At 66.9% G+C, this 14673-nt stretch overlaps 3 protein-coding genes across 4 annotated transcripts; 1 reads left to right on the forward strand and 2 right to left on the reverse strand.

The window, feature by feature from the left end:
• Positions 1-1921: 1921 nt before the first annotated feature.
• On the forward strand, positions 1922-6359 carry RNF215 (ring finger protein 215). Of its 2 annotated transcripts, none has more exons than XM_072879622.1 (10): positions 1922-2200; positions 2788-2916; positions 3246-3317; positions 3395-3480; positions 4143-4197; positions 4474-4578; positions 4728-4844; positions 4921-5058; positions 5335-5437; positions 5534-6359. In XM_072879622.1, the coding sequence occupies exons 1-10, from the start codon at positions 1928-1930 to the stop codon at positions 5593-5595; spliced, it is 1140 nt and encodes a 379-aa protein (XP_072735723.1). In that variant the 5' UTR covers positions 1922-1927; the 3' UTR covers positions 5596-6359. The 2 variants fall into 2 exon arrangements, with proteins under 2 accessions (XP_072735723.1, XP_072735724.1); XM_072879623.1 differs by having other exon boundaries at positions 5573-6359.
• LOC140659705 (coiled-coil domain-containing protein 157-like) lies at positions 6351-14257 on the reverse strand. Its single transcript, XM_072879620.1, has 10 exons — positions 14123-14257; positions 13111-13307; positions 11449-12157; positions 11061-11138; positions 10526-10716; positions 10006-10173; positions 9256-9424; positions 8639-8778; positions 7572-7645; positions 6351-7494 (listed from the first exon to the last, which is right to left on the reverse strand). The coding sequence occupies exons 2-10, from the start codon at positions 13189-13191 to the stop codon at positions 7260-7262; spliced, it is 1845 nt and encodes a 614-aa protein (XP_072735721.1). The 5' UTR covers positions 13192-13307; positions 14123-14257; the 3' UTR covers positions 6351-7259.
• On the reverse strand, positions 14119-14638 carry LOC140659707 (coiled-coil domain-containing protein 157-like). The gene has a single exon (XM_072879624.1). The coding sequence runs from the start codon at positions 14368-14370 to the stop codon at positions 14119-14121; it is 252 nt and encodes an 83-aa protein (XP_072735725.1). The 5' UTR covers positions 14371-14638.
• Positions 14639-14673: the final 35 nt, after the last annotated feature.

The following is a 14673-nucleotide window of genomic DNA, read 5'->3' on the forward strand; positions in this document are numbered from 1 at the left end:
TGTCCCTTGGAGCTGTGGCTGTCCCATGGAGCCATGGATGTCCCATGGAGCCACCCATGTCCCTTGGAGCTGGGCATGTCCCATGGAGCCATGCGTGTCCCTTGGAGCCATGCGTGTCCCTTGGAGCTGTGGCTGTCCCATGGAGCCATGCGTGTCCCATGGAACTGTAAGCGTCCCATGGAGCCATAGGTGTCCCTGGAGCTGTAGGTGTCTCAGAAGCCATCTACATCCCACGGACCCGTGGATGCTCCACAGAGCCAGTCACACCCCGTGCCTGTCCCGCCACGTGGGTCCCACGTCCGTGTCCCCTCTGTGGGGCAGCGCCCACGGCAGCAGGTCCCCAGGCTGCCATTTTGGGCTCCTCCACCGGAGCCGCGCAGGACCCCACGCCGGTGGCCGCCTTTCCTGGGCCAGCCCCGGAGCCGGCCGGGCTTCCAGGCCGTTGTTTGTGGCACGGCCGAACCCACAGCAATAAGGATGTTTTGCCGTGCGGTTAAACCGGCTCCGGTTGCCGGCCGTGGGCGGAGGGGCCCTGCCCGGCCTGCGATTAAACCCCCGCAGTTGCAACACGGCTGGGGACACGGGGGACACTGGGGACACACCCAGACCCGTCCCGCGGGCATCCAGCAGCCGTGGGAGCTGGGATGCCACGGCACCGAGGCCTCGTCCCCAGCGTGGCCCCTGCCAAAAGCAGGTCAGGGCCGGGGCCCGTGAGGCGGCTAATCCTCCTGGCAAATCCCCGCGTCGGCACACGTGCCGGGCACACGTGGCCGGAGCGGGGCCGGGACGGTGGCACCGGCGGGGCTGCCTGGCACCTGCTGGGACGGGGACGGCTGAGGGGTGCTGGGCTGGGGGCAGCTCGGCTGGGTTTTGGGGTCGTCGGGTGTCGGCGTGTGCCTGCGTCGCCCGGGCGTGTGCCCAGGCGTGTGCCGTGGCCGTGGCCGTGGGGTGCGCGGAGGGGGGGTGCCCGTGTGCGCAGGGCTGCGCCTGTCCCCGAGCACCCGTGTCTGTGTCCCCGTGTGCGCACGGGTCCCTGTGTCCCGTGGTACCCCCGTGTGCCCCCGCGCCCGCAGGGAAGCGGGGCCGGGGGGGGCCGTGTCCCCAGGCCTGGCCCTGGCCCTGGCCCTGTCCTGGTGCCAGTCGCTTTCCTGGTGCCGGTGCCCAGCCCTGTCCGTGTCCCGCTGCCGGTGCTGGTCCCGCTGCCCGTCCTGGTCCCTGTCCCTCTGCCGGTGCCTCTCCCGGTCCCTGTCCTCGTCCCGGTCCCCGTCCCTGTCCCCACCGCCGTCCTTGTCTCGGTCCCTGCCCCTGCCCCTGTCCCCGGTCCCTGCCCCGGTCCCTGTTCCCGGTCCCTGTCCCTGTCCCCGGTCCCTGTCCCCTGCCCCGGTCCCTGCCCCCGGTCCCTGTCCCCTGTCCCTGTCCCTGCCCCTGTCCCTGTCCCTCTCCCTGTCCCTGTCCCTTGCCCCGGTCCCTGCCCCTGCCCCTGTCCCTGCCCCTGTCCCCGGTCCCTGCCCCGGTCCCTGTCCCCTGTCCCTGTCCCTGCCCCTGCCCCTGTCCCTGTCCCCGCCCGTGTCCCTGCCCCTGTCCCTGTCCCTGCCCCTGCCCCTGTCCCTGTCCCTGCCCCTGTCCCCGGTCCCTGCCCCCGGTCCCTGTCCCCTGCCCCTGTCCCTCTCCCTGCCCCTCTCCCTCTCCCTCTCCCTCTCTCTCTCCCTCTCCCTCTCCCTCTCCCTCTCCCTCTTCCTGTCCCAGCCCCTCTCCCTGCCCCTCTCCCTGTCCCTGTCCCAGCCCCTCTCCCTGTCCCTGTCCCTGTCCCAGCCCCGTTCCCGCCGCCGTCTCTCGGGCGCGCCCTGGCCGCGGTCGGCGGCGCGGCGGGTCCTCCGCGGCGGCAGGGGGCGCTGCGGGGCGGGGCGGGGCGGGGCGGGGCGCGGCCATGGCGGCGGTGCGGGCCGCGCTGCTGGCGCCGCTGCTGGCGCTCTGCCGGGGCGGGCCGGGGCCGGCGCCCGCCGCCCGCGTCGAGGTGGCGGGGGCCGGGCCGGGGCCGGGGCCGGGGGCCGGGAGCGGGCCCGGGGCGGCCGCGGGGCCCGGCGGCTCCTACACGCTGCGCGGCGCCGTGCTGGGCGCGGGGGGCGGCCGGGGCGGGCCGGGCCGAGGGGCCCCGCGGGCGGAGGAGGAGGAGGAGGAGATCCGCGGCCGCCTGCTGCTGGTGAGCACCGGCACCGGGGCCGGGCACCGGGCACCGGGGGGGAAGCTGGGGGCACGGGGCGGGGGAGCCGGGCTGGGGGGCTGTGGGCACCGAGGGGCTGGGGGGGCTGTGGGCCCCGGGATGGGAATGGGGGAGGGAGCGGTGGGAACCGGGGGCACTGGGAGGGGTTGGAGGGGGCAGTGGGCACGGGGGAGGGAGTGGGGGCTGTGGGCACTGGGGGGCAGCGGGCACCGGGGAGGGGCTGTGGGCACTGGGGGGGAATGGGGAGGGGGGAGCAGTGGGCACTGGAGGGCACTGGGAGGCACTGGGGGTCGGTGGGAGAGCAGGGACACTGGGGACGTGGCGGGTCGGGGGGCACGGGCCGGGGCCGGCAGCGAGGGGCCCCGCTGGCAGCGGGGAGGTGCAGGCAGGGATGGGGGGTAGCGGGGGCCAGGTCCCGTCCCCTGTGCCACCCCGGCTGCTGTCCCCGTCCCCATGCAGTGCCCGGCTCCCCAGGGCGCCCGGGGACGTGGGGGTGCTTTGGGGTGCCCTGAGCCTCGGGCGTCCATCCCGGCTCTCACCCCCGCTGGCGCTGCCGTGCCCCCCAGGTGGGAGACGCGGAGCCCGAGCTGGGCGCTGCCGACAGCTGGATCGGCGTGGTGCCCGTGGGCGAGGAGCCAGCCGAGGTCCCCCGGCGCGCCAAGGAGGAGTCCTTCACCGCCGCCGTTGTCAGCAAGGTGACTCTCCGCCTGGCCCGGGGTCCTCTCCGGCTGGCCCAGGGGCTGCCGTGGTGTTTGCTGGTCACAAGCCCGCAGGGCACCTCCTGGGGCGTCTCCTCACCAGATGTGGGGGGTCCTGGCCTGTGCTTGGTGGCAGGGGGGTGCCTGACAGGGCTCCCGGGCAGTGCCAGCCCCTCTTGGGTGCCTTGTGATACTTCAGCCAGGGCAAAGAGGCACCGGGTGCTGTCTGTTCCCTGCAGTGGGACAGGAGCTGAAGGAGGGCACGGCCCAGCTGCCCGTCCTCCTGCCTGTCCTGCCCTCTGAGCCCGTGCCCTCTGTCTCCGCAGATGAAGCGAGCCCTGGTGCTGGGGGCGTCAGCCCTGCTCATCCTGGCGCTGAACCAGAACACCATCCGGGAGGTAGGAGAGTCCCGGCGGTGGGGCCCCGAGCCAGTCTCGTGCCCCGCTGACAGCACTTGCTTTCCTCTCCGGTGTAGCTGGACGTTTCCCAGCTTCTCGCCAAGCCCGTGATCGTGATCCAGTCCTCGGACAACGTCACCAAGCTGCTGGGAGCGCTGCTGCGGTACGGGCTGGGGCAGCTGGGCGAGACCGTAGCTCTGCGCCTGGTCCCCTCCCTGGCTATGACAGCCGGGGCTGCCCTGGGGGGGCCTCTCCCACAGCACCTCGCGTTTGCTGGGCTGGTTTCGAGCTCGCGCGGTGCGGAGCCCAGCTGGGACTGAGACGTGTTTCCACGGAGGGTGTGAGTCAGATCCGCCCCTTCCTCAGGGCCTGAGCCGTTCCACGGGTCCCCACGTGGCAGCAGGGACTGACAGTGGCCTTTTAGGACTCTCAGTACAAATTAGCCAGATGGGCTGATCAGCAGCACGACACCGGCATCTCCACCGCCTTTGCCGGTGTTTATCCCCACCACCTACAGTGCTAGGACCCCCTCGCTCTTCCTTCCACGTGGTAAATCAGTGTCGCTGCTGTGCAGTCGCAGATGGGGAAACTGAGGCACGGCGCTGGGAGGAAGAGAGCTGTGCAGGGCCGCTCAGAGGGCTGGGCGGGGCTGGGAAGGGGGAGCCTCACTGCTGCTCCCCTGTATGTTCCTCTGTCCCCAGCGGCCCCCTCGCCCACACTCGCCGTGGGCTGCCTGTCCCCACGGGAAGGGGGTGCTCCCTGGTGCCGTGGGCTGGATCCTGCTGTGCCCACGGGATTGACGCTCTCCTCGCCTTTTGCTCACAGGGGGCTCCGGGCTACGGCAAAGATCACGTACCAGGCGGTGCTGCTGGAGAACCTGGTATGTAGGACCTCCTCTTCCTCCTCCTCTCTCTCCTGGCGGGAGCGCGGGGGCTTGGCCGTGCCCAGCCAAACTTCCCCGACCGATGGGGAAGCTGAGCTGCAGGGGCCTTGGTTTCCCCAAAGACTTGCGCCATGGGAGCGGGGCAGCTGGCAGCCGCCTGCGGTTCGTCCTCCCCTCGACATGTGTAATCCGCCCGGCGCGGCGGGGCCCCCCGGCCTCGGGCAGCGCTGCGAGCTGTCGCGGCCATCGGCAATGCCGTCTCCTGCCTTGCAGGGGGTGACCCTCACCCTGTGGTCGACCTGCGGCCTCTCCCGCGGGGGCCTCTACGGGGAGTGGCAGGGGGTCATCTGCACCGGGGAGAACAGCTCGCAGGTCCAGGTACGTGCGCCAGCGCTGGCGAGGGCTCCTCGCGTAGTCGGGGTTCCTGGCGTGGGGGCAGCGGCGATGGCGGGGCCGGGAGCGGAGCGGGAGTCTCCGGTTCGTCCCCCGCCCCAGTCCCTGACTGCCCACCGGCGCTGTTCCTGCAGAAGTACCTCCAGCAGCTGTGGAACACCATCCTGCTGATCGCCCTGCTCCTCTGCACCGGGGTGATCGTGCAGGCCCAGCGGCAGTCGCGGCAAGACCCGTCGGAGCAGGATGCCGAGGTGGGAACGTCTCCGCTCTGCTCCTCGCCGGGGGAGACCGGCGGCTGGGGTCTGACCCTCTGCTCTGCCTTCGCAGCTGGACCTGAAGCAGCACATTCGGCGGCGGCTGTCGGCACTGAAAACCCGGCGGTACCATCCCGGCAAACCGCTCCGGAGCCGGGCCTGTGAGATCGATAGCTGTGCCGTCTGCTTGGACCAGTTCCACAAGAGCCAGGTAGGGACTGGGGGGGACCGGCGCTGCGCCGGGAGGCCTGGAGCCCATCCTGGTCACCGTCTGGGGCCACCCGTGCTCGTGCCATCCCCTTGCTGCCCGGGGCTGAGCCTCCCCTCGCTTGCCGGGACCGGGCTGTCCCTGCCAGGGAGCTGGTGGCGGAGGATTGTCCCCCTCCCTCGGGCAGCATGACGGAGGCAGGGCTGCGGCCCGGCCACTGCAGTCACGGTACCCCCACCCGGTTCCGCTCACGTCTGCCGTCCGCTTCCCTCCCGGCAGTGGCTGCGGGTGCTGCCCTGCTCCCACGAGTTTCACCGGGACTGCGTGGACCCCTGGCTCCTGCTGCAGCAGACCTGCCCTCTCTGCAAGCGCAACGTCCTGGGTGAGAGCCGCGCCGGCGCCCCGCCGTGCCCCCCGCAGGGACCGGGGAGCACGCGTGTGCCGGGGCGAGGGCTGGGGAGGAAGCGGTGCCCCCCAGGCTCCCCGTGCGACGGCCCTCCGTCCCTCTGCCTTCCAGGGAACTGCCGCACGGAGAGCTAGCCGGCCCGACGGACGCGCTCCAGGGACAGACCCATCGCCGCTTCGGGGAGAGGGAGGGGGGCAGGGGGTGCTCGGCAAGCGGCGCTCGCTGCCGGGGCGGGAGCGGTGCGGCCGTGCCCGTCGCAGCACCCGGCCGGTCGGAGAGTTGAAGGGTCTCGGGGCTCTTCCCTGCTGGCCGTGAGTAGAGGGGTGGGGGGTCCAGACAGCCAGTGCCAGGGGGCTGGGGGAAGGGGTGCTATGAAAGGAAGCTACGGGGGCACCCATGGGTGTCACGGGGTGGGGGCACGGAGGCTGGAGGCAGGGGGAGCCCTGCTCATAGTGATTTTTCTAAGTCTTTTTTTTTTTTTTTTTTTTTTCTATTTGCTGGTGGCTGCGGCAGGGCGGGCAGCTGGGGGCCGTGCTGCGCCCGTGCCCGGCGGGGTGGCCTGGCTGCGGCTGCGGCGTGAGCCCCCCTGCAGCGCGGGTGCGTTGGGTGGCAGCTCTGCCAGCGCCGGGGACGGAGCTGGCAGGGCTGCGGGCGACCCGCTGCCTCGCTGCAGGAGGGCAGGGGGGTTGAACGCTTTATTTATACTAACTTATTAGAAAGGACGGCATGAGTCAGCTGCAGAGACTGAACACAGGGCTGCTTTGACCGAACACGGGTGTGCCACGGTGGCCGGGGACTTGCCGTGAGCCCTGACCGGCTCCTGTTCCACGCAGCGGCCAGAGGCTGCTGGGCTGCAGCGTTGCACGCGTCCGTCTCTATTAAACACAGAGCAAGGACAGGCTGCCGTGTCTTGTGTTGGGGTGGCGCGGCTCCCACCGCCCTCTGAGGCTTGTGACGTTGCTCGGGGGGTCGGGGCCGTCCTGCGCAGGCAGCTTGGTGGTCCCCGGCCCCTCTGGGTGCTCGTGGCTGCCGGCGGCACCAGACGAGCCGCTTTCTCAGGCTGCGGCTGTGCTGGCAAGCTAAGGGCGGCTCAGAGTCCTCTCATCCCCAGCCCAGCTCTGCCTTCCTCTTCAAAGCAGCGTGGCCACATCCCAGTCGCCTCTTGGGAACGGTTCCTGGCGCGAGCCGACTCGAGCTGTGCCCAGGCATCGTCCGGGTGACGAGAGCTGTGCCAGGGACTCCAGCAGCAGCTTAGCCGTGGGCGACCGAGCTCCAGCGCCCAGGACGGTCCCTGGCCCCGCTCAGCTGGCTGTGCAGGGGCTGCACTGCACAGCCCGGCAGCGTTTCCCCCCCCTCCAAGGGCTCCTCGCCTGCGTGCAGGTCAGTCCCCTGGCTGCCCGCTGGGGAAAGCCAGCCCCGGCCCGGTCCCTGCAGCGGGGGAGAAGAGAAGGGGAGACGCCAGCCCAGCCCTCTGCACCGTCACCCTCTGCGTTGCCACAAACCACAGCGTCGCCCAACGGAGAGGGACAACAGGGGAAACTGCAGACCTGTTCGGTGCTGCAGTCCTGCAGAAAACAAAGCGAAGCAACAGCCAGGGGCCGGCTGGTAGCTGAGCCGTGGCAAAGCCACTGCGGGACCGTTTCCCCAGGCTTCCTATGCCCGCCGCGTGCGGGCTCGACGGGACGGGCAGAGAGACCGGCTTTCCCAAGGGAACGCGCCTTCGCGATGCACAAAGCACAGGTAACGAGGTCCCGTGGGGCAGGGCAGGTGGCTGCTCATTGAACGCCTCGTTTCTGCGTTAGTCTCGTGAGCATTTATTTGCAGTAGCTGCCGGTGTGGTGAGAGGAGGAGGGGGTGTCCTGCCTCTCCCTCTTGGCTTGGGGGGGCTGAGCACCAGGCCCTCAGCCAGGAGCGAGAGGCAGGGTCTGGCTGAGAGCAGCTTTGGCCGCTGGCTGCTGGGAGCTCGCTGCCGGGCCTCGCCTGCGCGTCCGTGTGTCCCTGTGCTGTCCCTGCTGCCTCGGCTGCTCGGCCGCCTGCAGGTGGTGGGAGCAGTTAGAGGGGAGGAAGAAGAGGGAAGCTCCCCAGCCCCTTCCTCCGGGTTCCTACTCACCCTGCGTCCTGCTCGCGGGCCTCCCCGCTGCGCTGGCTGCTGAGCTCAGACCACAGCTGGGTCCGCGGGACGAGCTGGGGAAGAGAAGGAGGTGAAACTTCCCCCACATTCAGCTCCGGTCGCACCCCTCAGCCTCAGCCCTGGGTGGCCGTCACTGCTGAGCTGGTGGCAGTGGCACGGTGGTACAACAGCCGCGGCAGGGCTGATGTAGAGGAGCTGGGAACCAGCCCCGGGCACCTCGGCCAAGCAGCTTTCCCTGCCAACACCAGTTAAACCAGGCTGACCTCCCGCTGGCACAGGAGCCCGAGCCCTGGCCCTCCTGGGGTGGGCACAGCCCAAAAACACAGGGCTGGTCTAAAGCTAACAGGGCTGAGCGCAGTGACTGACCCCAGGGGAAGGGCGTTGTAGCAGCCCCTGCGCCCGGCGGGGTCTGCAGCTGCGTGCGGCCCGCACCGGGCAGGAAAGGCTGCTCCAGCAGCGACCGACTGAGCTGTTAGCACCGGCCCCGGCGCTGCCCTGCCCATGCCATTCGCTGCCAGGAAGCGAGTGACCCTGGCGTGCTGCGCCTGGCTGCAGCCCGGCACCAGGGACGTGCTGGTGCCAGTCTGGGTCTGGCCACCGGCGGCTGCAAGCTGCGGGCACCGCGCATGCAGCAGCGTCCCGGCATCGGCTTGGCTGCTCTGGCTCGGAAAGCATCAGGTAGGAGCACCTGGTTCAGCTGCCTTGAGGCCAAGATGGGCTCCTGAAGGCAGGATCAGGCCCTGGGACAGCAAAGGATCACGGCCCCCGCCCAGCTTTGTGTGCTTCTGGAAGCAGCTTTGTCCAGCTCGGCCCGTGCAGGCTGGGGAAGCAGCTGCTGAGTCGCAGGGGATGTCGTGAGGAGCCCCACGGCCTTTTGCGCCCTGGAGCCTCTTCTGCAACGGTACACAACCAGAGAACCCGTCCCCAGAGGATGTGGGACAGTGCCAGGGGCCACGGGCTGGTCTTGGGGTACGCAGCACCCCGCTGGCACGTGCACCCCTCTCCCCGGTGGCATCCAGCTCGCCCTGACTTGGGTGCAGCCTCACCTTCAGCACGCCCTGCTCAGCAGCCGCCTTCACCTTGGCTAGCGCAGACCTGAGCCGCGCGTTCTCCTGCTCCAGCACACTGATCCGGATGCTGTTGGCCTGCAGCTGCTTCTCCATGTCCTCCGTCAAGCTCCCGGTGCCTGCAAACAAAATACGACATCCTTGCGGCAGGAGCCAGAGCTCAGCCCGCTGCCGCCTGCCTGCTCGGCGGTGCTGGCAGCAGCCCTCCTCCCTCTCAGGCAGGGTGGCTGCCTGCTGGAAAGGAGGCTGCCCCAACCGGGGAGCACCAGCACAGCCTGGGAGGTGGCAGCTGGGACCCAAAACCATGCCAGCTGAAACCGCGAGGGCAAACAAAGCTCTACCCATGCCCTGGCCCTGCTTTACTTCCCGGCCTTGGAAGTGGGACAAACAGCACCCACGTAGAGAGGTGTGGAAAGATGGTAGTGGCTTAGCACGGCCCATGGCCTGAGCCCCTCCTGGCTATTAGTGGGACAAATTGTGTTGTACAAACAATGCTGGCGCGTCCGGGGCCGGCAGGATCCCCTGCGAGCTCCAGGAGACCCCCGAAGGCGCGAGCCCACTGCAGCAAAAGGAGGCGCTGCCGCCCTCTCCCTTACTCTCAAACTGCGTCTCAGCGGGGACGTGGAGCTCGGGGAAGAACACCAGGAGCCTCTCCCGCTCCTTCAGCTCCCGCGCCTGCTCCTCCAGCTTGGAGACATTTGCCTGCAGCTCCGAGACAGACTGCTCCAGGCTCAGCTTCTCCCGCTGCAGTGCGTCCAGCAGCTCCTGCATGGCACAGCAGAGAGGTGGTGAGGTTTCCAGAGCACTCTCCCAAACCTTGGGACGGTGCAGTCTGGGGGAGCCCCACAGGAGTACTCGGATCCCCCCCAAGGAAAGCTCCCACCCTTTCCTTATGTGATAAGGATGTCCCACAGCAGTGTGATGAATTGCAGGGTCTCGGCTGTAAGGTCCCTGTGTGAGTTGGAAGCAACAGCAGCACCAACAGTGTTCCTGGACGTGCACCGTACTGTGCGTGTCCAGGAACAGGAACGTTGGGAGACACGGGAGAAGCCCGAGTTGCTGCTCCCTGCTGCTCCCCTCTGCCTTGGCTGCAGGGTAAAGCAGCAGAGACGTGTCCAGGCAGGAGAGGGGTCTTCCCCAGGGGGTCCCAGGAGGAGATGGCCACGTGGCAACGTCGCACCAAGTCCCAGAGTCCCCCTCCTGGGAAAACTCTGGCTACGGGTGGGGGACGGGGCAGCGGGTGGCTCCTGACACCCCGATGGCACAGCTGTGTCCCACACCAGCGGCTCCCCAGGGAGCCCCGCTCCTGGCAGCCCCCCAGACGCGTGCTGGCTGCCAGCACTGACCTGCTGCGCCCGTAGCTGTTGCCCGCTCTGCTCCCGGCTCTCCTCCAGCTGCTCCACCAGCCTGGCCTTGTCCTCCTCAGCCTCTCCCAGGCTGGCTTGCAGCTCCTCGCGCTCCCGGTCCAGGCTGTCGAGCTGCCGCAGCAGAGCCCTCTGCTTGGCCTGCAGGGACTGTACAGGGCAGGCGAGCCTGCACGGGGCTGCTGCTGCACCCGCTCACCACCGCCCTTACACCGGGCAGCACCCATGGTGACAAGGGGCTGTGGCAGCAGCTGAGAGGGCAGAGAAGGGGTGGGGGGCAAGGAGGGCTCGGCCAAAGCCGTGCAGAGTGAGTGCGGACGGAGGGCGAGCTCCTCGGGGCCCAGCACCACGAGTGGGATCTCTGTACCATCCCCTCCTACACCCTGGCTTAAGGCCAGGGTATGAAAGAGCTGGCCTGAGCTCAGCCCGCTCCACAGCATGCTGTGGGGCTGCAGAGCAGCTCCGGAGTGGGCAGAGTGGGCAGCAGCGGGCCTGGCCGTACCTCCTGGTGCCTCAGCATGCTCTCCACTTTGGCCTTCTCCTTCTCCAGCTGGGTGGTGGTGGTGCTCAGCTCCTGGCCCAGGCTCTCCCGCTGGCTAGTGAGCAGCTGCACCTTCTCCTCCAGCCCCAGCACCTGACTCCTGGCCACCATCGTGGTCCTCATCTCCTCCAGCAAGGTCGTCTTGGTCACCTCTGGGGAGACACAGCACCTTTGGCCCAGGCTCAGCAGGAGAGGGAGAAGGTCCCAGATAAGGTGGCTCGAAGGGGCCCCACGCGCTCCACAGGCCCTGGCGAGGGGAAGGCAGCTGTGACAGGAGGGCTGCGATCCCCTGAATCTCCACCAGCACAAGCCCACTCTGGTGCTGGGTGATGTTTGGGCACGGCAACAAAGGAGGCTCGTCCTCCCCCCATTCCCACCAGCGCTATACCCGACCGATTCTGGGGGAGCCAGGAGTTATGTGGGTGTAAAACACTCGTGAGATCAGAGCGAGGCTGGGGGAGAGATTTGCCAACTGGTGAGCCCCAGGGGTCCTTACCCAGCTCCTGCACAGCAGCCTGCTTTGCAGCCAGCTCCTCCTTTAAGGCGGCGAGTCGCTCTTCCAGCAGAGCAGCTCCTAAAGCAGCACAAAAACTCTACTAATTAAGCAGCTCCTCAAAGAAACTAAAACAAGGAGGCAGCAAACGGCCAGGCCAAAGCATTTTTCATCCAGTGATTGTATCGTGCTGTGCTTCAGCAGGGAGGAAGCAGTGAGAGGATGTGGACAACCTGGGTTAGTCTCACAGCAGGGAACAGCCCCGGCGCCTACCAAAATCAGTGGCAAAAGCCCTACTCGTGGTGGTGGGACCAAGATTTGACCACAGACTCCATGCTTCTCCTGCAAATACCCACGGGCCTGGGAAGGGATGCTGGGAACAGCACTGTACCTCTCCGTAGGTCGTCCTTGTCCCGCTCCAGCCTGGCTACAGCCTCTAAATACTCTTTGTTCTTTACTTCCAGGTTCCGCTCAGCCTCCTTCCTCTGCTGTGCTTGGGTCTCCTTCTCCACCTGAACCAACCGGGAAAAGTCCTCAACCTGTTTCCGCAGCTTGTCCTTCTGTTTCTCCGACTCCTCCAGCTCAGATTTCAGAGGGTTGACCTGCTGCAGCAGCATCTGGAGGTGTTTGCTGATCCGGGAGAGGTCCTTGCTCTGCTCTGAGGCCCAGTAGCTCACGTCCGTTGCAGAGAGGGTCCTTCTCCCAGTGCTCTCCTCCACCATCTCCTGGAACCTGCTCAGAGCTGAGGGGATGTTCTGGCTCTGGCAGATGCTGGTGATGGCTTTGCCGACCTCGTGGAGGCTGGCCTGTGCGCTGGCGCAGGTGTCGCAGGGTCCCAGAGATGACCCAGTTGTCTGCGTGGGGATGCTGCGGCTGCTCTCGGCCATGCGGCAGGCAGCCCTGGGCAGGGAGCTGCCCGAGGCGTCGCTGTCTGGTGCACGGACACTCAATGACAGGCACAGAGAAGTGGACTGGGCAACTTCTGTGGAAGTTCTTGGCTCCAAAATGTCAGGCGAGCAGCGTTTCCGGCACTCCTTCTCAAGTTTCCCAGCCTGGGAAGTGGATTGCAGTGTGGGGATCTCCTTCCTGCAAGCCTTCTTCTGGTGGAGAGCGCACAGAACAAAAACAGGGCCCAGATCAAACAGTCGGCTGCAAATGATCCGTAAGAGCCCAAATACAGAGGTGTGAAGCGTGGGGACAGGACATTAGTGCAGCCAAGGGGCTACGAGGGCAGCGAGCCCTTCTCCTGGGAGGAGAGAAGTTCCCAGAGGTTGGAGGAGGACAGCTACCAAGCGTGCGGGTTCCCCGTTTACTGTGCTCCATTACAACCAAAGCAAGTGGCTAATGAGCAAAATTAATTTGCTTCCCGCTCCCTGATGTGGGGTATGGGAGGACTGAATTTTTACAAGCTGCCAGGCAGCTTTCCAGACACCGCTACTGGAGCTGTGGTTTCATGATGGGAAGCCTCGGCAGTGAAACCTGCTCCCCTTCTTGTGACCGTCCCTTCTTTCCCACCTCCTGTGCTGTCTCCCGGTTATACCAGATGAATTATTGTGAGACTTTGCCATGAAAGGGATCATTTTGGGGAAAAAAACCAAACCAAAACAAAAGACATGGGGAGTGGTGTAGTGTTTTTACCACAAATTATTTCACCGATTTGAGCCAGCTCAGACCCACAAACAGTGGGGTGGGCAGAGCTGCAGGGGCAGCGTGTTGGCAAGAGGAGAGTATTTTTCCAAGCAGTAAGGGCAGCCAAGCTCCCCATCCTGAGATCCGGGTGGGTGCCTGGAGGAGGATGGACCCAGTGGCACGGCTGGGAGAGGTGGTTAGAGGGACTCAGGCCGGGAGGGGACAGTGCAGGACAGATGTGTCCTGTCTGACACACGGGTCACGAGCCAGGAGCACATCAGGCGTGGCCACTGCGCGTGTCACGGGGCATGCCCGAGAAGGACCGTGACTCCAGCACAGCCCAAATCATGCGGGGTGAGGCAAGGGCCATTTCCACGACGCCTGCACTCAGCTTGTGGGGTGTCAGGGCCCCCAGATGTCCCACCTCGGCCACGAGCTGCTGGTAGAAGGCCCCCAGTTTCAGCATGCTGCACCAGTACCTCCTCGCCGTCAGCCCCGCGGACATGCAGGGTCCCACTGCCCGTGCCGGGGGGACAGCTCGCTCGCTGAGCAGGTTTTCTGCGTAGCCCGTGAAGCTCTGAAGCAGCAGCAGCAATCTTCTTCATCAGAAACGAAACACAGCTTAGAGGAACAGAGTATTTATAATGGGGAAAGGGCCCTTGGTGTTTAACAGCGCAGCGAGCTGAAGGGCCAGCGCCAAGGCAAGGAGGTTGTGCCCCCTCCCCATCCCCTGGACAAAGCAAGTTTGGCAAAGGAGGGTGGATATCAGCGCTCCTGTGACCCCCCCCAGGCCTGAATCACTCCACGGAGCAGTATTTGTTGGGATGAAAATCCTCCCGCAGATGCCAGGACGCAGGCTGCGCACGCTGCTTGCAGCCAGCCACTCCCAAGAGGCTGCAATTAAGCTCTCCCAAAAGATTTGGGACGCCCACGCTGCCGATATCAAACCCTAATTGTTGGGGCCAACAGCTCCATGGCAATGGCTCATCTTTTGAAACGGAGTCGTATTTATTTCACCCAGATTGCAAAAGGTGCTTTTGCCTCCCAGGCCTGTCGGTGCAGCTGTGTCTGAGCGTTTCCAAGGTTTCGGGGGGCAATTTAATGAGCCTGCCCCTGTCTGCCCAGGTGCCCTTGGCTCCTGGGCAGAGCAGCGGCTTGCTCTGCTCCTTTGTGGACAGCATTTGTGCTGGTAGCTCTGAGCTCTGTGCAGGGCAAGGAGTTGGGTTTTAAAACTCAGCACAGAGCTGCAGAGCATGAGGCCGAGGCCTTGGCACACTGCTCATCATGGAAACGCATGGGAAAAAGGCATCCAAAACACTCGGCCGCATTCGGCAGGCTGGGCACACAACCGTCCCCTTCCCTCCAGGGGGAAGGAGCCGCGCTGCCAGCCAAGCTTCCTCTAAGAGCGACGGCTGGGGCTGGCTTTGCCTTCTCACCTGTCTATCACCAGCTCCAGCAGCACCACATGGGAGTGCTGGGTGAATTCGGGGTCGTTCTCAGCGTAGCTGTACCGCTCCAGCAGCGCCGCCAGGTCCAGGTCGCAGGACACTTTATCGGGGAACTTCCAGGAGGGGAAACGCACGGCCCCCGCCCGGGAGGAGACGTCCGCAATGGCTGCCTGCAGGTCCCTCAGGTCGGCCCGCAGGCTCTCCATGCAGCCGGGGTGGCCCAGGAGGTGCGCCATGTCGCTGAGGCGGCGGGACCAGGCCCGTGGGCGGCGGCCTGCTCAGGCCTGCTCCGGCCTGTGGGCTGCCAGGGGGCCACCAGGCCTGGGACAGGGAGACAGCCCCGCCGGGGAGAGGCCACTGGAGGGGACTAGCCCAGCGGCCCGGGGCCGGGGGACCCCAGGAGGGCCGGAGGGCTCCAGGGGCACCGGGGGGGTCCCGGGCCGGGGCCTGTGCGGGGACGCGGCGACACGACCCCGCCGCGCCGCCGCCCGCTGCTATGGCAACCGCCCCGCCCCGCCCCCCGGAGGCCACGCCCCCAC

Source organism: Ciconia boyciana, chromosome 15 (genome assembly GCF_034638445.1).
Source record: "Ciconia boyciana chromosome 15, ASM3463844v1, whole genome shotgun sequence".
In the NCBI taxonomy this organism is placed as follows: domain Eukaryota; kingdom Metazoa; phylum Chordata; class Aves; order Ciconiiformes; family Ciconiidae; genus Ciconia; species Ciconia boyciana.